General features: G+C 33.8%; 1 protein-coding gene across 2 annotated transcripts in view; it reads right to left on the reverse strand.

Moving 5' to 3' along the window:
* The window catches only part of LOC120527719 (semaphorin-4A-like), a 129,151-nt gene that overhangs the window by 15,167 nt on the left and 89,183 nt on the right, over positions 1–24,801 (reverse strand). For both annotated transcript variants that reach the window (XM_039751477.1, XM_039751470.1), the window contains exons 4-13: positions 23,553–23,615; positions 22,839–22,937; positions 21,807–21,906; positions 17,930–18,052; positions 17,433–17,569; positions 10,646–10,824; positions 9,781–9,922; positions 8,750–8,924; positions 5,837–5,952; positions 1,732–1,895 (exon numbers count right to left, since the gene is read on the reverse strand). In XM_039751477.1, coding sequence (XP_039607411.1) covers positions 1,732–1,895; positions 5,837–5,952; positions 8,750–8,924; positions 9,781–9,922; positions 10,646–10,824; positions 17,433–17,569; positions 17,930–18,052; positions 21,807–21,906; positions 22,839–22,937; positions 23,553–23,615 — 1,298 coding nt within the window. The remainder of the gene's footprint in view (positions 1–1,731; positions 1,896–5,836; positions 5,953–8,749; positions 8,925–9,780; positions 9,923–10,645; positions 10,825–17,432; positions 17,570–17,929; positions 18,053–21,806; positions 21,907–22,838; positions 22,938–23,552; positions 23,616–24,801) is intronic.

Below are 24,801 nucleotides of genomic sequence, written 5' to 3' on the forward strand. Positions count from 1 at the left end.
GATATTTCAAAATACAGCATATCATTTCAAGATATCTTGAAAATTTAAGATATCATAAAATGCTTTTAGATATCTTAAAATAGATGCATTTTTAGATATCTGTAAGTCAATTTGAGATATCTAAAATGCATTTCCAGATATCTTAAAATCCATTTTGAGATATCTCTAAATGTTAATTCGATAGTTATGCACAGTGTCTGACCCAAGCTAACATGTACTGATCTCATTTTGTGCAATTAATGCACCGAATTTATAAACTTGATGTGCACTAAAAAATAAAGAACATTGTGCAGCTCAAGCAGATTTGGGAAAGTGGCTCTTAAACACAATATCATTAGGACAAATATCACCCAGTTTTGTGTATGAAATCAATAAAAACATCCTCATTTCATCTGTTTATGATGAAACTTTGTGACTTTTCCTGCATTTCGTCAATTTAATGAACAGCAAAATATAAACATAATTTATACTACTTCTAAAAAAATGACTTTGCCATGTCTTTCTGGTCAATTTGACCCACCCCTGGCTTTAATGAATTTTCAACTGCATTTACTCGTAGGTTAGATAGTTTATGCACCACCTAAACTAACATCCTGAAAGTACCTCAAAAATGTGAAGAATTTCAGTAAAGTATCCTAATTTTACAAAAAACAAAAAAGCTTCTAAATGTCACATTTTTTTACAACTGTTTATTTTGAACACGGTCACGTCCAATGTGTCAACTCTGACCTACCATATACTCAAATAGGATTTTAAAGTTCATTTAAAGGGCTGTTCACATACAAACATCCTAAATGGCATCTTTTCAGCTCAAGAATTTGAAAGGGTTTAGCATATTTTTATACAGCTATTGTACATTTTGAAAACTGGTGTGTCCTTTCGGACAGATTGGCCCATCATTGACTTTAATTAATTTTTAATTGAACTTTATTTAAACTGCTTTGTTTTCTCACAACCCATTAAAACCTTCCAGCTGTTCTTAAATGTAGGATCATCAGCACTACAGATTAAGATGCTTAATTAATATAAAATTATTTTGGGGCGAAAAATTTGTTGTTCAGGGCACCTAATAGCTGGAGTCACAAATGTGTTAAAAAGACCTGCATTGAACAGCATTGAGTCATAATTTGAGGACATTTTGAGGATTAAGTTTGAATCTGGGCCTATAGGAGCAAAGAATGTCTACTGCAGACTGCTGTGTCATAATGACCAAAGATATTTAAGTTCCTCGGTGTAATTGAAATAACAGGATAAGAAATCCCTGCCTATGTATATATATTTGCAGTGGCCTTGCTTTTACAAGCAGAGGACAATACTAAATAATGGTTAGTGTAAAAAAGAAAACAAAAATATGTAGAGTTACTGGGGAAAGTGACAAGCTGTCTAAACAATTAAAGAAAGATCTTCGTTAATGCCTATAAGTATTAGTCTGACCTGTATAGAACTGTAAACTGTTTGGTGTTTAATTGTGTGCTTTGTTTAAAATCCAATGTTATTTATTGTTATTGTATGTTATTAATAATTTTTTGTATAAGTTAAATATAGCATGTTAGATATTACATTTTCTGTATATAGTATGTTACTTTAGTGATAATGTCTTTTGTTATTTAATCACAAAAACAGATTAATTTTAAACGCATTTTGTTAAGTAATATTCTAAAGGAAGGCTGCAATAGCTACAGAACAGAACTAAAAAATGTTCATACTTTGTGCAATAATAAAGACACTTACAGTCTCTTTTCATGCAAATCTGTCTCTGTGCATATATTACGACTGCTGTCCCAACCACAGAATGGATCCCTAGCTAGAATACAATCACCGCAGCTTTGGTAGACACCACAGTTTGAGAATGGAACCTGGAAAATTCCTTCAGAGGACCCCACAAAGACAGCTCTCTGCAAATAAGAAAATAAACTGTTACCATAATAACAATCATAGGTATTCACCAATAGGCCCCAGGGTATCATCTTTTACATTGGGTCTCCATCATAGGCTCATTGATTTTGTGTATCTTATTTAGTTTACTCAGTAAAACAGCACAATTTTTAAAGCCTCAAGTAAAACAGAAATGGTCTTTGCATCTTTCAACAAACATTTACCACAAATAAAACAGCAATAGTACAGAATTAAGCCAGCATTTAAATGTGTGTATCCACATATACCACTAAAACAATATTTGATGTCCATGGAAGAGAAGGTATTGGTGAGTCTCCTCCACAGTAGATGAGATATGTTGTCACCAGTGATGTCAACACCAAGAAATAATGCTACTGAGCTACTGATCAAGATAAGTGTATGCTCTGCTTCCAGCTTTCTCAAGTCTATGACAAGCATCTTGGTTTTTCCGATACTTAGGGAGAGACTGCTGTCCTGAAATCTGTATTGGTGATCAGGTCTATTATTAAGTGTCATTAACAAATCAGCTGGTAAAACTGGAGCTATGCTGAGATTTTGTAAGCTATAGGTAAAAAATGCAACTGCAGAGAGTAGCACTAAATGCCATATTTAAGTGTGTTGATGGAATACCAATATTAAATGCTAAACTATTGCCCATAAACTCTATCATAGCAGTTTTCATTAGATAACAGTCCAGCCCTCCTGAATATTGCATTTAATGTAACCCAACACTATTGTACCAAAAGTTTAATTTGCATAGGGAGCTAGTATTACTGGTGGGCAACTATTGAGGCAGTCTACTTTTGTTTTCTTTGGTACCAGGATAATTATGATCTTTATGAAACAACTGGAAACTGTAGATTTTATGAGGAAGGTACTTACTAAACACAAGGTACTGGTGGCTACATGTTTTTAAAATGCAATCTGACACTTCTTTGGAGTATTTGCTTGCCAGATATTGTTAAAAAAATTGAATTGGCACTGCACAAACTCACAAATTTGGCATTGGTGTCAAGATCAAAGTGGATGTTGAGAGCATTTAGTTTACCCGGGCAAGACAAAGTAGATATTAATAAAACAGACTTTGGTTGTAAGTATTAAGTACGACTACACTAGCAATAACATATGTTGAGAAATCCATAACTCTTCTCCAATCTACAGATGTAGAACTATTCTATAATTTTTCTTCTGACTTTTTCCAGAATTTTAGCATTGTTTTTATATTTTCTTCACATTTCAATCTCAATTAATAAAAAGTAAGAAGGATCAATGTGTAAAAATTATTTTTTGTGTTAGATCTTTCTTATATTTTATTTGTTAAAATCCATAGAATCAGTCAATAATCCTCCAGGAAGCAAATTTTAGCTTGCTCAGCACAAAGAACAGGCCACTCAGTCCAAGAAAGCTTGCCACTTCTATTCATCTAATTTCTCCAAGTTAATGTCAAGCAAAGCATTGAAGGTCCCAGAAGTCCTACCATCTACCATGCTACTTGGTATTAAATCCCATGTGTCTATAGTTCTCAGTGTGAATAAAAACTTCTGCTAAATTGTCACTGAATGAGTGTAAAAAGCATTCTTAGTATTAATTTTAGACTTGTACAACTTTTTATTTAGCTAAAATAAAATATTCAGTTTGAATTTTTATGCACAGAATACATAAATTGGTAATGAAAGGTTCTGCCTTATCCCATCCAAGTTTACAGGTATATGGCACAACTCTGCCATCTTTTTACAAGTCTGACAGAATAGTCAAATATGTTCAAAAATATTATTGTCTGCATAAAGGCATAGAGTCATACAGTTTTCTAACTAATTATGTTACTATACATGGTATTTGGCCACAGTAATTTAGTAGTCATGTAGTAATGTAGTAACTTAAAGAAACAAAACAGAAATATAGATGACTGAAGCTTTAACAGCATAAGAACCCTTTTATGTGTATGAGATATGCAATTATTCCCTTTGTTATGTGTGAACTTTTTTTACCTTGAATTTTAATACATTTTTAAAAGCAAAGATACCTGGACTACGGAACGTTTTGTGTTACATATGATGAAGGCACATGCTTCATTCTTAGTTTAAGTGAGAGAATGCAGAGCATTTTTATTATAAATTCCAGAAAGAACTATGGAGCAATTTTCACACTATGAACGCGCAAATCCTTTTTTGTGAATGTCACAGGATGCCTTTTGCTACACAGTCCATGTTGGTCCACAACCTATCCTGCGCATGATCCCTATCAATGAAAGGTGGGTATGAACACAACCTTTCAGGGTGTGTCTCTGAGAAAGACATTTAATAACTTTTAGTTATTATTTTTTAGTTATTTCAACTTTTAATTTGTTTGCTTAAACAGAAAAGGTTAAAACTTTTCTTAAAGCACATACCTGGTAGTGAAATCAGCTTAGTCACTCTACTAGTTTTCCCTAGTTCTATGTTTTTGTAACATGGAGAACAGAACTGCACACAGTATTCCATATGAGGTTTCATCAGTACATTTGACTAGTACTTTGTGCATAGTGCTATATGCAGTAATCTAATGCCCTATTAATCTTCTCAATGGCATCTGTCCACTATCTGAGTGTAGTCAGTGTTAAATCCACTATGAGTCCTAGGTTCTTCTCATAAGGTATACTTTCAAGTTTCAAACCTCTCCCAGTGTATTCATATCTAACATTTTAACTTTCTACATGTAATGCTTACCTTTACTTACATTATATTTCATTTCCACAAATCTGCTAAAGCCTGTCCAGGTCTTTTTGTAAGGATTTAGTTGATTCTAGATTTCCTACCATTCCACCTAGTTTGGTATTATTGGAAAACTTCACCAGCTTATTACTTATATTCTTATCAAAATCATTTTTGTATATTAATATCTCAGTCCCTGAGGGATACTAATTTAATATCATAAAATTCTGATTATAGTTCCTCGCACTATAACTCTGTTTCCTGTGTTTAAAATCGATGTTGTGCCCAACTACAAATTACTACTTGAACTTCCACTTTTTGCACTTTTCTCAGCAGTCTCTCATGTGGAATTTTATCAAAAGATTTCTGAAAATTAAGATAATCCATGATGAAGAACTCTCTCAGAAGGTAAAACAGATTTTTATTGTTAAACACTCCAGAGCAGGTTTATCAGTTCTGTGAGATGATTTTAACACTAGGCCTTAATGTATTGTTTAACTTAAAACACATGCCACCTCTTTTGCTCTTCTTTGGCAATTCAGTCCTGTCCCCGGGTCAGATAAAAAAAAAGCATTTTCTGTACTTGGAGTGCAAAGTTTGGTGTATTTGTTGTCAGCCATGTTTCTGACAAACAGAAAATACAGCAGCTTGTGAAGGTATTTTTATTTTGATATGCTATTCAGCGATAAGATATTAGTCAGAAAAGTGCTGGGTAGAGGAGACTAGTGCCCACAATGGTTTATCCTCATCTGAATGTCCCACCTTCATCCCAGTTGAATAGTGCTGACCGTGTTGGCTGTAGATAACAAATTATACTGTTATGGCAAATTAGCTGAAAAACTGCAGTGCTGTTGCTATATTTGAAGATGTAACTACTGTTGTGTGTCCCTGTAAAGGCATAGGTGAAAAGTAAGTAGAATTTGAGTGTCTGGCTCAAGGATACGGACTTAAGGGAGTCCAGAGATTTTTAGCTTAGCTATAACACTTATTATAAGGCTATTATAAAATACAGCTGAAGATTAACTTACTCTGGCATAGATATTTTAGTTTATAGACAAACTTAGAAAGAGGAATGGGATTAAAGAATTACCTGAAACCAGTGAAATACATCTTAATGAAAGCTTTTGATGTGTTAAAGGACTCTTGCATAGCTACTTTATTGTTAATTTATATCTACTGAAAATAATGAAATTGCAAACATGGAGGATGATTTTACAAATTTAGAAAGGAAATGAAAATGACTTTCTTACCTTTTTAGGAGACAAAATAAGGTTTTCCACAGCTTGTGGCTTGCTAAATAATTGGATCTCTTCAATGATGTGAACATCATTCTTCAAAAGTACAACTTTGTGCAATGCTCCATTTTCTGCAGCAAGAGAAAATATCTGAATTACAATAGTGCTAAGTGAAATCAGAAGGCGACAATCAGTATTGTGAATTTTGAGATTGTGTTGTCATTCAGTTCCCCTTTGAGCAAATACCAAACATGACATGGCTTCCTGCCAATATGAAAGAAGAATAATTGTTATGAATAAGAAAGGAAAAGAAGACTAAGAAATGGTGAGAGAGAGGAAGCTGATTTTTAGGATATAAACAAAATGTTCTAAAAATTCAAGGTACTGTGCAGTGTTTTTTTCTTGTCTTTTTATTTTTTTTATTTATTTTTTTAAGAACGAAATCATCATCACCGCCACCTGTTTTACTTTCACTTTCCAACCTTTGTTGAGGAGCACAAGAGAATTTATTCCAATACTTAAAACAGAAATACAAGTTTTCCAGAAAACCTTTTCACCAAACATGTCAGACCAATTCCAGACAAAAGAAACAATTGACTTGAATGTACTGGAGAGAAAAATAGCTCTGTATGGTGTCCCATGCAAGCTGTTACCAACTTCAGGTTTGGATGTTTGGAGGAGAGTACTGTCAGGCCTAACAAATGTGTTCCAAGAATAATACTGGCCCACTGCTTGAAGTCAATGCAAGACTGGCTTCTCTGCATACAACTTTCCTTCTGTACTACATTTGCTCTCACTGAGCTTTAAAACAATCTTTAAAACACCCTCCAGGAATCCTTCACTATAATATTCATCACTAAGATGGAGATGTATTAATAAACTATTTTTTTGGTGGACCCATATATTAGTTTTTACTGTGGCCACAAAAAGACATTTTCACTGTTTCACTGTTTATTTAGACTACTTAAAATAGTAAATTATCTGATACATAACTTTTAAAATCTACAAGGCCATAAACATACTTATAATTAACTTAAAATTGCTTCTGTGTATAAAAAGGAACTACTACTAGAGACATGAAACAGAAAAGAGTGAAAACAAGGAGAGCAAAAAGTGCTGAAACAGCAAAACCAAAAAGCAAGAGAAAGTTGAGGTCAGAAAGACAAAATGAAAGTGAGGAAGCAAAGAGATTAATTCAGAAAAAAATAAATATTCGTGACAGGTTTAGCAAAACTGTTTTTTATTTGTAGATATGCCAGGCTGCGTAGCTATTTAAATCCACTTCTGCAGTTACCAGTGGGTGATGAACTTGGATGCCACGCTTCCTTAAGCAATGGGAAGGATTACCCTGGCAACTTGAGCAAACTGCATTTAAGACACACGGGACAGCCACCAAAAGAAATAAAATTCTAAAAATATAGCACCAGTCAGGCCAAAAGGTTTGATGTCTGGTCCTGTAGGATTCACCCTTGTGATATACACCTTGTCACTCCCATTTACACCTCAAAATCTACTGCCTTACAAGGAAAAGAAACAAACATGTATAAGAAAAAAATAAAATAAATAAGCGAAAATAAAAAAAGACATGCTAACTAATGCTAATATCTTACTAAATGTTGATGTGTGAAGAAAAATGTAAATAATTGTTCAAGGATGTAACCAAAAAAGTAGATAAGGGATGTAAGATTTGGTCACGTACTTTTTTGCGATCTATCATTACATAATTGCCAAATAAGTGAAATGCTGATGCAACGACCAGATTCAATAATATGTAATTACTCCAAAAACTATAATCACTAAATTATTATTGTTTAAGTATTTACTTTTTTTAGAGATTGAAAAAACAAAGCTATTAGCACGTATTACTGTTTACTCAAAATGTCGTTGTGGATAGATGATTCTTCAATAAAATACTTCTAAATGTAACACTTCAATAAAATAATGTCAAAGACAATTTTTATTGCTTTTTAATGTGTCCTGTGTTTTTCTCTTATTTTTAGGAATGCAGGCTTGAAAAAAGGTTTGATTTCTATTACATTACTTGAAAATATCAATTGAACACCCAAAGATGCACTGGATTTTTTGGGGGAGACCACTGAATGTTAATGGAAAGAAAAGCATTTAGAAGCAATATCATTAGGTGCATAAACAATATGACAAAGGAGAATGGCAGGGGTTAATCCTAATCGTCCTTCTAATGTTGTGGAAAAAAAATAACCAGTTGAAAGGCACTAAAATCATGTTGGATACATGCATATACTGGCTTATTCAATGTTGGGTGTTAGTCCTATACCACTTAAATGTTTAATATTTTGATTTCTAGGAAACAGAGTAAAAGAAATTATAAAGCAGTTGATAATAGCTCATATGATTATCTGAATTAAGAGAAAAAAGAAAGAAGGTGTGCAGGTAGAAGCTTTGGCAATGCATGGGTAAGAGGAAATAAGACAATTAGCTTCCCCATAAAGGTAAGCTACCAAGACTCTTTATGAAATAGGCCTGTAGAAAATAATTCTGCTACTGTTTATTGTACAGTATTTATATATTCTTCTTACATCCCTAATGAACATGTTAATATAATGCACTATTAAAAAGTGTTGAAAGCAGTATACGTATTTTGTGAAAAATAAACATTTACTGTCTCTTTGTGCTCAAGGCATTGGGCTGTCCAATAGAAATATACTTTAGATTTTACAAAAATAAATCAGAATACCTGGAAGAGCTGTCAACATTTATAGAACGAAATGTATTTATGATTAAGATGCTCCATTTATGGGGATCAAAATTAGCTAACATGGAAATATGCCTGAAAGCCAAGTGTAAATTTTATACTATGCTTCATAAAAAAAAAACCAAAAAAAAAAATCAAAATATAGGCAGTTCTATTCAGTAGTTCATTATTTCTAAATATAATAAGTGGCATCATACCAGTAAGAAGGAAGAGAACAGTGTAAGTTTGCACTTTGTGCACTGTAATCTTTTTATATCGGTCTTTCCGAGAAACCAGTAATGGACGACTTCCTTCTGGTTTAATCCTCTCGTCTGCTAAAAATGTCTCCTTCACCAAAGTGAGTACGGAATCCAATGTATTATTTACACCACACTGTAAAAAAAGATGCAGCAGACACACACTTTACAAATTTATATTGTAAATCAATTGTGATTATTTTATTGTAATCTTGGCAAGTTAATTAAAAGTTGATTCATTCAAGATTGACTCTACTGTAAATTATATATGCTTTCCACAGAGAAAAAAACTTTTTGTTAAAGATCCAGCCATTATTTGAATTTGCTTCTACAATTCAGGAATTCAGAGAACCAGATCCTATGTTGTCATTTTCATCAGGTGTGTGAGAAAGAACAAACCCTATAGAGAACTTATTCCAATTTAGTAGGTGGAAAGAAAAAAGATGTACAAGTAGAAAAACACATGCAAAAATAGAAGTAACATGCACATATAATTTTAGTCCGGGTTCTAAGTCCAGTCATCAGCAGCAGTGAGGCATCAAAATAGCAGCATCATAATACAGCTTGTGAATGATGCAAATGAAATTAAAGAGCACTTACTGTATGTACCCTTTAAAATAATTATTATGAGCCTTGTGTAATTTTATCTGTGTAGATATTTTATACAAATTCTTTCTTGTTCAAGTGTCTGGACATTCTAAGAGAAAAGGCACGGCTGCAGCCTTAATACAACAATAATGTACTTTAAGCTTTCATAGGTATGGTGGCCCATTTAGAAAGTGGAAAATTAACTAAATGCTATGAGGTGACAATGCCATCTTCTGCACCACTATGTCTCCCAAATGTTTTATTATAAAGATTAATTAAATTTATATGTAATATTATTATATTGTAATGATTTTGTAAAAGGGAGTTATGCAATGGTTACCAAAATAAGATTATACATTATGCTCATTTATAAAGACCATTTCTTCTCATGAAGAGTAACTCACCGTCCCAGGTTTGACATGTATTTCAGGCTTTGATACCCAGCGTTGAGTGTCTCTGTCTAGTTTCTTATAATTCCCATTAAATACTTCTTTGACTTGTTTTAGGTTGAATGCACAGACTGCTGACTGCCCTGTAACTCCATACCTTTTGTAATAATACAGACAGACATACATAGTTCAGGTGAATGATTTTTAATGTAATTTGAATAAAAACAACTGTTTATCAATTCAAAAAGAACTAGATCAGAAAATTAATAAACAAAGAGACAGTGAAATAAATACGAACAAACAGCAAAAGGTGAATTTTGGTTAAATACAAGCTGTCATGAGCCCCCACTCCTTTAATAAAGCAAAGACATATCAGTCCTTAATCTGATGATCATCTAGCATTTCTCTTTCTCTCATGGTACACAAACACAACTGTCCTGTAAAGTATGCAAGATTGAAAATTGAGCAAGTCTAACTCTGGTATCAAACTGTAATGATGCCACTTTTCTGACTGTTTGCCACCGTGTGAGCATGCTAAGTAGCTTGGTAAATATGAACATTCAACATTCAAATCAATACAAAAACAGAATTAATTATATTACATTAGATCAAATCCAGGATTGTGGGGGTCACAGTCTATGCCAACACCATCTGCTGCAAGTCACCAATTAAATAATACAAAACTGAAAACTGCATAATCACAAACAGACTTTTGGAGCAGCACATGGCGAGTTTATCACTTAATAAAATGTTTTTATTGACATTCTGAGGCACCAAAGGTTTTATTAGCAAGAATTTCTAAACTGAACTTTGTCTTGCATGTATCTTTGCTCAGAGTAGTAGACACTGCCCCACATTACATAATACTTTTATCACTCACCATTGAGAGCTAAAGACTCCATAGAAAAGAGTCTCATCAGCAGTCCCTTGTGGCCCATGAAGTGTGAAGACATCATGAATGACATTAAATGGCATCTCACCAGGGGAAACGCATGAGATCTCTGCTTTAACAAAAGTAGTCCAGCGCTTCTGAAGAACTCTCACTCCTCCAACATCACTCTACAAGGTTATAAAAAATAGGGCATAAGATACTAGGCATAGAAGAATGACAATAATATTCTTTGGCTTTTAAAAAATATTTCCAATAAAGAAATTTTGGCAAAAAAGACAACTTCTGTCTTGTTAAGTACATTCCACAAAACAGAACTGTCTCAAAACAAAACATTTACTGTGTATTATGTCAATAATACACTGTGTTGAATAAAGAAGCAATAAAGGCCAAGCACTACATAGGTCACAAGATATAAAATACATAATGCAATGAAATATTTGATGATAAATGTCAAATATTACATGATAAAACCAGGTCAAATTAAGTTATGCTGTAACCTGATATCCAAAAGTAAAGAAGCTGTGCTGGTATTTTATTCCACCTGATGCTTACAGTGATGTACTGTAAGTGTGGGGTAAAAGGGGCAAGCTGGCACACAGTCCCTGGTCTTAAGTGCAACAGGGAGAGCAAACAGTGTTATGATCTGAGGGACAAACAGCCGGAATGTGGGGAAAATTAGTGTTAAAAATATCAACAAATGAAAAGACATGTATCACTGCAAGACAGTAAACAAAACCACAAGAAAGGACAAAAATGTGGCACCAAAGAAAGATGTGAATTAGTTTATGAACCCTATATCAAACATAAATTGTAACCAAAAAATAAACACGATCAGAATATAAATTTCTCTTTGTTTCTGTCTTCAGAATTTATCCCAAGGCTAGGATACACAAGCTTCCACATTGCCCTCTTAGATATGTTCTACATGATTATCTCGCATTGAATGGCAATTAACTTGGTTATCAGTAAACACTGGGACTGTACTAAAGCAATGCCACAGAAGGTCAGTGTGATGACATCACTCTCTTAATGACAAGAACAAACAAGTCATCAAAACACCCATATTTTCAAAAAACAATGTGTACTTCTGAATAGAACATAAAAATAATGAGATTCACCAAAGAGAGAGAGGGAGGAAGAGTGTCAGAAGAATGCAAGAAAATAGAATGATAAAGGGCAAACCAGACAGATGGTTTGTTGTTTTAGGAACATCTCCTATGGCCAAGCAAGAGATGCAGAAGAAGGAAAAGTGCCTAGGTTCTTACCAGGAAAAAAAAAAATTGTGCTTTTTTATTGATTCACAATGATTTCAGAAAATAACATTCATAACATTAATAATATTCTTCTAAATTAGTTGTTAATTATGACAATATAATCTTGTTGTACAATAATTTTATTTGTGTACTATTAGTATACACTGTGAAGTACTTGATGTGTATAGGTGAACAGTGCGTAGTAATGATTAAAGCATTTTACTTTAAATATTTGGCTGTCTTTTCAATTCTAACTTATGATTTACTGTGTCTGCTCTTCAACTATAAAATTATCTGTAAAAATGTGTAATGTATCCTGATCCTGGTCCAGAAAGGAGGAAACAGATCCTGCTATGAACAGACTGGCACAACTGAATCTTTAGGAATATTTTATTATGTGTAGATATCAATGACTGCAAAATTACCAGGTGGGATTAAGTGGTCACTTTGTCTTAGAGCCCTCAGAGTTGTATTTCCTTTAGTGCTTACTGGGCTTGGGATGTGGAAGAAAAAGTAGAGTGCCCATTGAAAACCCAAACAGATATGAGAATGAGCAAATTCCACATAAACCTGGTCCTGAATCTGAAGCAAGAACATAAAATCTTGAGGCTACAACACTAACCACTGTGATTGTCCAGCTAAACTATGTTACCAAATGAAGTACTAAACAAACTTTGAAATGTTTATAAAAAAAATAACCGTTTAAATAAACTAAATTAAGACTTTGTGGTCTGGTCCTCAACTTTTTCTATAAATATTAAATCTGGATGATGATGGAAAAAAAAATCTAAACAACCAGCAGGCAAATAGGCAATGGCCAAGGCACAAGAACTATAGTGACTGTTGATTTAAATCCAAGGTGCTTTTGTCAAATAAACCTTAATCATCTCTTTACTTCAAGAGGTGTTCAAGAAGTAGTTTTGCATGAAGTATTTTTTTCTTGTATTTCAAAATGTGGATGGATTACTGAGTGCTGCTGTAGTGGTATCCATTAAAAACACTGCACAAAATAGTGGCGTCCACAGAAAAGCGGTAAACAAAATTGTGATGTAGTATCATTATAAAAATATTGATTTAAATTATTAACACTGCAAAATAACAAATAATAAGTAAAAAGATACAGCATAAATAGTAACAAGTGTTATGATCTGAAATTTACATTCATTTTTTACGGTTTCTCCTTGACCTCTAAAAATAATTGAAACTTCATTACAGGGGTTTTAGAAGTCAGAAGTAGAAGTGTGGTTGTTGTATTATTTGTTGTATATGACACATTTTATGATTTTGATTGTTCTCCCTCAGCACCATCTTGTTTTAATTATCTTAAGTACCCATAGTTGGTTCGCATTAACAGGCTACCAGGTGTCATCTCCCAGAAGTCGTGTCAAATGATATTATCAACTTGTAAGCTGGCAACACGAAGCGTTCATCATCCAAGTTTGTGAATACAACCTCATACCAAAAAGAATCTCTGGTTTTGAACTCTTTTCTTCCACATGGCTAAGATTTGTGTCTAATGTTTTGGATTTGACTCATTATTGTTGGTTTTTTGACATTCTTGTTACAACTCTCTACTTAGGATTTTTGTATTGTGTCCTAGATTGTGCTACTAAATCTTGTCTTAATGATTTTGACCTTGGCTCTTCTTCCTTCTTTTTTTTTTTTTTAATTTATTAATTTTATTGCAATCCATACAAAGCAATCAAGTTTTTACAAAAAGAAAAATTGAGTTAAAGAACTGATCGATCCCCATCCCTCAGAGAGAGAGCAAGCCAAACGGCGTAAAATTTAAGACTTGTAAACATACCTAAATTAATAAGTTCTCTGTTCTTCATGAACTTATTTTAAAATATTACTGATTAGATCCTGCCATGTTTTGAAAAAAGTCTGTACGGATCCTCTAACTGAGTATTTGATTTTTTCCAATTTCAAATAATATAACACATCGGTTTCCCACTGACTTAAAAGAGGAGAGTTTGGGTTCTTCCAGTTTATCAGAATAAGTCTGCGTGCCAAAAGTGTAGTGAATGCAATCACAATTTGTTTGTCTTTCCCCACCTTAAACCCATCTGGAAGAACCCCAAACACAGCTGTTAATGGGTTGGGAGGGATTGAGACCAAGGCTGTCTGAGAGGTAATTAAAAATTTTTGTCCAGAATAATGTTAATTTGGTGCTGGCCCAGAACATGTGACCCAGTGAGGCTGGGACTTGGTTGCAACGTTCGCAGGTTGGATCACGCCCTCGAAACATTTTGGAGAGTTTTAGTCGAGACAGATGTGCTCGATATATAATTTTGAGTTGTATAATTGTATGCTTTGCGCATATGGAGCTCGAGTGAATTCTCTGCATTGCTACTTTCCACTCCTTTTCTGATATATTAATTGAGAGGTCTTTTTCCCAGTGTCCTCTTGGATCTTTGAAAGGGAGGGATTGTAAAATGATTTTAAATATTGTAGAGATGGAGTCTAAGTCCTTAGATTGAGCGATATTTTTTCCAGCATGGATGAGGGTGCAAGATGAGGAAAATCTGGAAGGTTCTGTTTAACAAAGTTCCTGATTTGAAGATAGTGAAAGAAACATGCAGCTGAAATGTTAAATTGGGAATGTAATTGTTCATAGGAAGCAAAGACGTTGTTTATATAAAGATCTCTAAGCAAGTTAATTCCAAATTTTTTCCAGATATTAAAAACTGCATATGTTTGTGAAGGTTGAAAGAGATGGTTCTCTTGCAGAGGTGCCACAGATAGAAGCTTCTCCGTCTTAAAATGCTTTCTACATTGGTTCCAGATTCTAAGTGAGTGGAGCACAATTGGGTTATTTGTATATTGCCGATAACGTGTATTTATTGGAGCACAGAGCAAGGAATATAAAGAAGTACTGCAAGATTTTACTTCTATTATGGTCCAGGTTCTTATCGCCTATATATTTGCTGCCCAGTAATAAAACTGGAAGTTAGGTAGAGCCATGCCGCCTTCTGCCTTTTGTCTTTGTAGGGTTGCTCTTTTGATGCGTGGAAGTTTTGAATTCCAAATAAATGAAGTTATTGTTGAATCTAATTGCCTAAAGAATGATTTATTAATGTATATTGGAATGTTTTGAAATAAAAAAGGAGCTTAGGAAGAATATTCATCTTAACAGTGTTAATTCTTCCAGCTAGTGTGAGATGAATGGTTGACCATCTATGCAAGTCTTGATTAAATTTTTCCATGCAGACGGTGAAATTTTGTTGATATAGAGCTTTATGTTTACTTGTGATGTTTACCCCTAGGTATTTAAAGTGTTCTGCAATGATAAAGTTGGGTATCTAATCTAATATATGCTTGAGAATTCACTGGAAAGAGTACACTTTTATTCAGATTAATACAGAGACCAGAGATCTTTTAAAATTCTGTGAGTGCTGTTAAGACTGCAAGCACAGAATTTTCTGGGTCCGATATATACAATACCATATCATCTGCATATAATGAGATTTTCTGTTCCAGTCCTTCTCTGCTAATCCCCTTTATCTGATCAGTATTTCGACAATGTATTGCCAGTGGTTCAATGGCAATCACAAACAGCAGCGGTGACAAGGGGCATCCTTGTCTAGTGTCACATTCTAGTTTAAAGTAGTCTGAGCAAATGTTGTTGATGCAAACTGAAACTTCTGGGTTAGTGTACAGTAATTTAATCCATGCACAAATGTTCGGGCCAAACCCAAACTTCTCCAATGTAGTACAAAGGTATTTCCATTCAATCATGTCGAATGCTTTTTCTGCATCCAATGATAATAATATTTCTGGGGTGTTTGATTTAGTTGGTGAGTATATTACATTAAATAGGCGTCGAAGATTTTAAGATAAGTGTCGGCCCCTAATAAATCCAGTTTGGTCTTGTGATATTACCAAGGGCAACACTTTCTCCATCCTTCTAGCTATGATTTTAGAGAGTATTTTAACGTCGTTATTCAGAAGTGAAATTGGTCTGTATGATGCACATTGTAATAAGTCCTTATTTTGTTTTGGAAAAACAGTGATTAGTGCTTGGCGAAAGGTTTGAGGAAGAGATTGGTTATCTCTAGCTTCTGTAAATGTTGCTAATAGGAAGGGAGCTAGCTGAGCGGAGAATTTCTTGGCTCTTCTTATTCTATCTGTATTCAAAAATTCTGCCTCTCTGTGCATTTGGTATAATGAGTTCCTAAAACTGTGAGGGCTTAAGAAGGCAAAGTCGTTCAACCAGGTAGTCAGATTCCATATAGATTCAGACTAAAGACAAATAGTTCAGATTATTGAAATTTTCAATAATTTTAAAACATCCTTTCTTTAGTAATTATTTTCATGTACAAAACAGTTCAATATAGTAATTGTAGAAACATCTTTTTCTTCCACATCTAGATCAAAAGCCATAACTAATCTGTTTTGAAGAATTCCTTGGTGGCACTGTTCTAACAAACCAAAGATTGCCTCCTTTGAAAAAGTGCCTAAGGTGTGTATAAAGGTGTGTGTGTGTGTGTAAAAAATTATGTATTTCTGGCAACTAGAGGTTACAAGATAAGTATTTAATAATGGGCTTTTTGGCACTACAGTATTGTGAATTTAATAATCCTGCAAGTCCAAGGATCCCCTCTGTGTCCTGCTTTTAATATTCCTTGATTTTTAACTTGTAGGTTTATACTTCTGGCTGCTTTCTAACACTGCATGTACAGACATCAATTTCTTGGTGACACTGCTATTTTCAGTGTGTTGGAGCAAATCAGCGTGTTTAATAAGTGCAGTGTATTGCAAAAAGCAATTGGGTGGACACAGTAACTAAGCGAGCAACACTATAAAAAAAATGTTTTATCTGTAAATATGCATAATACTGTCTGATGATAGATATTTCCTTAACTTACTCCTTTTGTACGATAAAGTTATCAACATGGTACATGCAAGTTTTATATATAAAATTTCACAGTTTTAAAATTATTGACCATGCCACTATATAATATTGAAACTTAGATTATTAGTTTTGAAATATAATTGACCTTCATAAACTCACCGGTTTACTGCTCCATCCCAATAATTATCATAGAGAGAACCATATTTCAGTGTCTAATATTACTGAAGACATTTTAAATAACACAGTTGAAGTATTTATATGGAGAAAGAAGTAATTTCAAAAAACGTACTAATACCAACAGTACAGCAGACTTTATTTTTAATTTGTGTTCAGTAACAGATCTTCTTCTTGTTTAATCTAAACCTTCCTAAAAACCTTATCAAAATGAGATTCATAAACTGTTCTACTTTAGCTTTTCTTTCATTGACGGAAAAATTAAATACCGCCTCCTTTGAAAAAAATGCTCATTATATTGCACTCAGCAAACTTATTCCATTAAATATAGTGACAGGGAATAATGAATCATGCCCATTATGACTCAAGTCTAAATATCATAATCAAGTTATTCACAACCACAAGGTCAAGCTGCATGTGTCAAGTTGGCAAGTTATCAGTGTTAACATTGTTAAAAATTTGCACTTTGTGGGCATAAAAAAGTCATTACCGTGCAAACTTGTGCAATACGTGAAACTGTGTATTTCTCAACAAAGTCATATTCTTTTCCTTGTTCACTGAAGAAGAAATACACTCTGTCTTCCCCATGGCTTCCTCTGATTAAAACTGAGTTGATAAATGTAGGATCTACAAATTAAATAAAGAACAAAATGATTAATTTCCCTTCAGATGGAATATTTATTAACAATAAATGGTTGTTATGATATGCCAATATCATAACATTATAAATAACTAACAAATGCACACTCATTAATTTATAAGCCCTGAAGAGTGAATCCAAGTCCAGTTAAGCTCAGAACATGGTGTTGTCTTGTTGTGTTTGTTTAAATACTACATCAAATTGAGGTAACAGGAAAGAAAAAAATCCACTAACTTCCTGAGGTGTGGGGTGGAACTGTTCAATTAATCATTAGATATATGTGTATGGCCTGTAATTGTGCTTGACATATATTATAACAATCATAATAAAACTTGTCATGTCATTACCTTGCAACCAGCCAAGAGCATTATCCACCTTCATTCCCATACGGTTTGGTTCACCTAGATAGCGGGAGATTGCGGGCTCACTACCCTGGAAGTTGGACACAGTGCCAGCATACAGCTCACCATCTTTAGTAAAGCAAACCAAAACAACCTATTTAATCATATTGCTTACAGCATTTGTAAATTATTGTTTTCTTTAGTTTCTTGTTTATATACAGTATCTAAAACATCTTTCATTCTTCGGTCTTAAATAATATGGCCATTTATATTTTAGTCTTTAATTCTTATTTTTTAAATATGATAAAATTATGCATTATATCACTTAAACAATATACATCATTAAGCTTGTTTCCAACTGTTAAGATTTTCAGTTTTAGTATTTTCTTCATTGAATAGCATAATAGAAGCAAAGTGGAGAACATGATTGTTATAAATAATAAAAAAGAAACACTATATCCAACACAGGCTGCAATATTTTCTTGAATATCTGATTTAATGTCAATTGAGAGAATTATACTTTTTTGTTTCAGATACTTTTCATAACCTTAAGCAATGGTGTTATCCAATTTAGCAAATTTTGAGCTATCCATTTAGTTGAATTTCCATTAATAAAAATGAATCATTACAACACCTTATAAAGGGGTGAATGGCAGAACAATGAAAAAACTTTAGGTTGTAGAAATGTAAAAAGGGCTAAGGCAACAAACATCACTGCCATGTCAGTGTTAGCCCTTAAAATCCCAAAGTCATATCTTACATGCAAATGTTGAAGGGATGGCTAGAGTGCATAAAGCTGAGGGATTTATTTCCTGGTTTAAGAGAAGCACTGTTAAGTAGGCCAACTAAACAGACTTTAGGTTTTAATGATGAAGACATACTGTATATATTCTACACAAAGCATTGTCTAGTGAGACATTGCAGTCTTAGAATGTGACACATAAAATAAAGACTGATATGCTATTTAAAGTGCGCTCAAAACTGTGTGTTTAAAGGGCAGCTCAGAGTCTAAGCTTCAAGCTACATTTCTCCTTAATGTGACATGGAAAACAACCAATGTTACTTTTAATTTATCATTAAAGTGCCCATTCAGCTGTGCCTCTGCACTTATGTACATATATTTTTTAATGATAGGAATTTTCAAAAGATCTTAGCATCTTTAATTCTGCTACCTCCAGCTCTGTCTCCTGCTTTCTGGTCAGTGCCACCATCTCCAACCCATATAACATAGCTGGTCTCACTACTGTCCTGTAGACCTTCCCTTTCACTCCTGCTGATACCCGTTTGTCACAAATTACTCCTGACACTCTTCTCCACCCATTTCACCCTGCCTGCACTCTCTTTTTCACCTCTCTTCCACAATCCCCATTACTCTGTACTGTTGATCCCAAGTATTTAAAGTCATCCACCTTCGCCAACTCTATTCCTTGCATCCTCACCATTCCACTGACCTCCCTCTCATTTATACACATGTATTCTGTCTTGTTTCTACTGACCTTCATTCCTCTCCTCTCTAGTGCATATCTCCACCTCTCCAGGGTTTTCTCAACCTGCTCCCTACTATCGCTACAGATCACAATGTCATCAGCAAACATCATAGTCCACGGGGACTCCTGTCTAATCTCGTCTGCCAACCTGTCCATCACCATTGCAAATAAGAAAGGGCTTAGAGCCGATCCCTGATGTTGGCAGTGTACCACTGAGTCACAATATTATAGTCACATGCCACATACCAGAAAAAAAGCTGCCATCATCCCTTCAGTATATATTAAATTAGAACTACTCATTTTGTTTTTGATCATCACAGAATGATACTCAAATACAGAATTGCTCAATAATATTTATTGCTAAAATTACAATAATTCTTAGCATTTATAAACAGCTTTTCCCACTACTCAAAGCACTCAGCAATTGCAGATTAAGGGCCTTGCTCAAGGGCCCAACAGAGCAGAGTGCCTTTTGGCATTTGCAGGATTCAAACCGGTAACCTTCTGATTGCCAATGCTGATCCCTAGCTTTAGAGCCTCCACTCCGCCATGATCATTAATTATGGATGTTTCATACAGGGTGAAGGCTAATTCCAAAGAAGTCAATAAGATGATAGTTAATAAGATGATTGACCAGAATAATGTGAGGTGCAAAAATAAACTGTGTGGCTAAGAGAGGCTGGTTGGATCTAAACCTAAGTAGTTTTTTCTGCACTTTGACTGTAGTTGTGAAAATAATATCTACTTTCCAGCTCTATCTTAATGAGTTAAGCACGAGCTGTTCTATAGACATTGATATGATTGGGAAATTAGTCTTTTATCTCCAATATTGTTTAATCGCCTCAATATTACCTAAAAGAATTAGCTTTGTAAAGAGAGATATCGTTTTGATTTATTTATTTTCCACAGATTATATGTTTTACCAGCAAGCTATGCAATTTTAAAAGCAAAAGGTAAATTGTATGCTGATACAGTATGTATGAATATTTACAGACATCACAATGTATGGACTACAGCAAGCATTGAATCAAAATGTTGAAAGATGTAAAATAGTTTTACACTGCTGTAGTAAATCAAGCAGGGCGCTGAACTCCATGGGAAACTAATATCATAGTAACATAATATCCTTTCAGTATACACTCCAAAATAAGAGTATCGAGTACATAACACATGCTTTTCAACCTAATGGAAAATTAATATTTTCATTGCTTTCTATATGAGTTCATATAAAGATAACATTAAGCAACAAGTGCAGTGATACATTTGTGCTTATTTGATTCAATTGTTTAATTCACAGTACCCTGCATGGGTTTCCTCCGGATGCTCCGGTTTCCTCCCCCAGTCTAAAACATGCAGGTTAGGTGCATTGACGATCCTAAATTGTCCCTAGTGTGTGCTTGGGGTGTGTGTGTGTGTGCCCTGCAGTGGGTTGGTGCCCTGCCCGGGATTTGTTCCTGCCTTGCGCCCTGTGCTGGCTGGGACTGGCTCCAGCAGACTCCTGAGACCCTGTGCTAGGATATAGCGGGTTGTAAAATGACATGACATGACCCTATTATACATTAAAGGAAGTGACTGGCAGCATCCTTTATACAAAGCATACAGTACTTATTCTCTTGAAAAGTAATTTGTTTGTATGCACTTTAAAGCCAACGTTCATGTATGAATTCATGTGTGAATTATTACTTACTCATAACTGCAATTTGGCAACTACAAGAACAATACTATGTGAATCTGATTTTTGTTTTCTTAAACAGTATATAGAAAATGAAGTGTTTGCCATTGGCTAATTATCCATTTATTGATAATCTGATCCAAACCCTACTAAACAGTCTTCTTTAAAGTGGGTATTCTCAATACTCTACTAATACTTACCAGATAGCTTCTCTTAGAATTCCTTAATAAGCAGTGGTAACATAGTCTTATAAGTACATTTTTAAACAGGAAATGAGGATACATTATATTGTAATTAGTGTAAAACCTGGGCAAATACAGAGCTGTACTGATTATCAGACCAGTTGGAGACTGTGGTCAATGCTCTACTCTGCTGTTGAATGCTGTTTATATTTCAATAGAATATCTATATTTCCAATTATGCTATGTGGCATCTGATATTGCTGTTTTCTATTGGTTTATAGACTCTCTACACTGTTTAAAAATACAGTAAATAAAATCAACTCATTAGAATCAGCCCAGACATTTTACACTGTATTAGCTTGACTTTTTACTTTTCACTGCCGGCACTGGTTTAACTGTTTTAAATTCTGATTCTTATTTTGTTTTCTCCTTTTTGTGTAAGGTGTTGAACAGTCACTGAGAGACAATAATGCATAATCAGTGTCAAATGCATAGTATGACACTGCCCATTAAATCCACTCAATAAAAAGATGAAAACTTACCCACAATAACAGCAGTGTGTCTCTGGTATGGATCAAAGGGGCAGCGACCTTTACCATCATCTGTTGCCATGTCGATGCTGTTTGAATGAAATCTGGAATCCTATAGGAATACAGTAAGACAATGATTAAGTTCAAATAGAATACATTAATAGCACACAAAAATCTGCAAATGCTCATGAAATTGTCCTTAAAGGTTGGGGAGCTTTGTCCAGATGCCACTCAGTACTTCTGCACTTAGCATGCATTTGTTATACAAAAAAAAATAGTTCATTGTGAAATATGCCAGCCAGATCCATCATGATTTCACTTTTAACTTTACCATACTAGTTGTCAAAATATTATTATGCCTGAATCTCCAGATTGTTTAAAAAATGTTATTCAAGATTGCTGGTATACTTCCCACAGAAGAAGGGAAGAATAATCAATAATTTGACTTTTTCAATTTAAGATCAGAGACTGATAAAACTGCCCATTTTTAAATAACACATTTTACTTCCACTTTGTAACTCTGCTAAAAAAGTACACCACCAAGTGGTACAGAAAATGTTCATGTTTCAAGTGTGCAGTAAGGGTTAGGGTAAGGTTAGTTTGCACTACACAGTTGTTTAAAACCTTATGAAAGAAACACATACTTAAAAGACACAGTTTCAAGTAAAGCTTGATATGTGAAAATGCCAGAGCTGATCCATTCTCAATTACTGAATAGCTTCTACAAATTAATATTGTCTTTATCCATTTACATTCATTAGAAATCTAATTTTTCACTTCAGTTAAAACCTAGGTACTCCTTAGTGCCTACTTGTTACTGATACAAAAAAGAAAATTGCCAAATCAGATGACATCATAAACAGATTTCTTACATTGTTTACTGAAATTGTTTAACATAACTAATAATTTAATAGAATTTACAATTGAACTGTCATATTGTTGAGTTCCTTCATTAAATTATTTGTCATTCAAGAAAACGTATAGCACTGTTCTGTACTGAATATAATGCAGATATACAGTGAGTAATAAAGAAAATTCTCTTACAACATAGGCACACATGGGACTAAAGGCATAGGTGCCGCAGACATATAGAGTTGTCTCATTTAAGGGCAGGAGAACCCGAATGTAATTAAAGCAGTCTGTCTGTAAAAAAACAAAAAACAAATATACATTATGTGAGTGAAGAAACATTACAAGAATTGTAAAAAAAAGTTTTATTACTCAGATTTATAACAGTTAGCCATTTCAGTCACTATTGTTTAAATCAGTAACACCAGAATGAAAAATATGTTGAACAGGAACAGCAATCTGAATCTAAGGAAAACGTTGGTAATTGCAGATGGCCTCTTTTAAAAGTTTACACAGCCAATTTTTTTAAACTGATACTTGAGAACAGATTGTCTTCAAGATAACTTCATTAAAGCAAATCATATGATGAAAAACATGTGGTTTTGCAAGGCCAGCTTTATTCAATAGCAAAATAAAAGATCAAACAAGTCAAAAGCGATGCAAATAGCATATCTGATTGATAAGATCCTAATTAAAAAGTCATAGGTTATTTTGTAAAAGTTATTCTTTATAGCATTTTAAACTGAAAACAAAGCTAACATTGTGTGATGATTAGAGATGCACTATAGTACATTAAAAATTACTTAATTGTGGTACACAATACACTGTATTAATCCCCAAGTTAAACATGTTTTTGAACTAATATCTTTCAATAATTATTATTCATTTATGGATATTTTTAGAACTTACCATGTTGTTTTTTCCTTTCATAACACATTCTTGCTTTTTTGTTGGTGAAGCTTCCCAGGAGATCTGAAAATTAGTTGAGCAGATGTTAATTTTAGCATTAGCCAACGCAGGTGAAACTTGACTAGTACTGAGCTCCAGGTTCAAGTGTTACTATTTAATGATCCACATTTAGAATTCATCCACTAACTTTCATTTTTGTTACCCAGAAAATGGCCAACCTCTAGAACCCAAAGAGCCAAAAATGAGCTCTGAGTTGTTGAAAGCAGCAACTAAGCTACAAGTTCTCATACTGCGGATTTTAGCTAATAACAGAAAAATGAGGTTTAAAGAGCAGCATTAACTGCTGTGATCCATGCTGCTCGCCAACCACCTTTTTAAAAATAGAATAGAATAGTAATTTAAGGATTTTTGCTGTAAGTCATAATTAAGGTTTTGACATTTATCTGTTTCAAAATGTAGATTAACATGCATAACAACTGGTATTGTTGCCACTCCACAACATTTGCTACTTAATTTGGGGTTTCTGCTGTGTGAAGTGTTATTTTTTCAGCATATTTAAGTGAATTTCCTCAGGAATTGGGTTGCCACAAGCAATCAGAAATATATATTTTTATTTAGACTAAGGACTAACATGCCCAACATGTCTAAGTGTGGGTGTTTATGACAGTGCAATTTGATTGATGGGTATCCTTTCCAGGGTTACATTCTGCCTTCTTCTGCCCATAATTAAATTTACTACAGATCTTATAATTATATTTTAAAGTGTATATCTTCTGGCTGAACTTAGATCAATATGTAACCTAAGTATCTATGACATTATGGGTTGACTTTAAATATTTGCCTTGTTAATTTTTATTTCTGTGCCCAAAATTTTTCTGGAAACTCAACACATGCTAACATGACATTTAATGTTAGTTCACATTGAAAGACTGGTACAGTAAAATGGATAATGGTAGTTCAAATCAGATGATTTTCTTTCTTTCCTGAAACTATTGTCTTCTGTCACATTCATCTAATGGCATTCAAAAGACTTAAATGGTCCTATGATTTTATCTCGATTGCTAAAGTTTTCTTCCAAGGGTTTAAATGTTGAAATTTGCACCAAAAAGTATTTTGGCACAGCATTCATGGTAGCCATATGCTGGAAAAATGTTTTTATTTTTATTTTATTTTTAAATAAACATTTTTCTACTAACTTCAAATTGATTGTTTCTTTAATTAATAAGTTAACTAATTAGGTAATAAAAGG

This window comes from Polypterus senegalus, chromosome 1 (genome assembly GCF_016835505.1).
Source record: "Polypterus senegalus isolate Bchr_013 chromosome 1, ASM1683550v1, whole genome shotgun sequence".
Lineage (NCBI taxonomy): Eukaryota > Metazoa > Chordata > Cladistia > Polypteriformes > Polypteridae > Polypterus > Polypterus senegalus.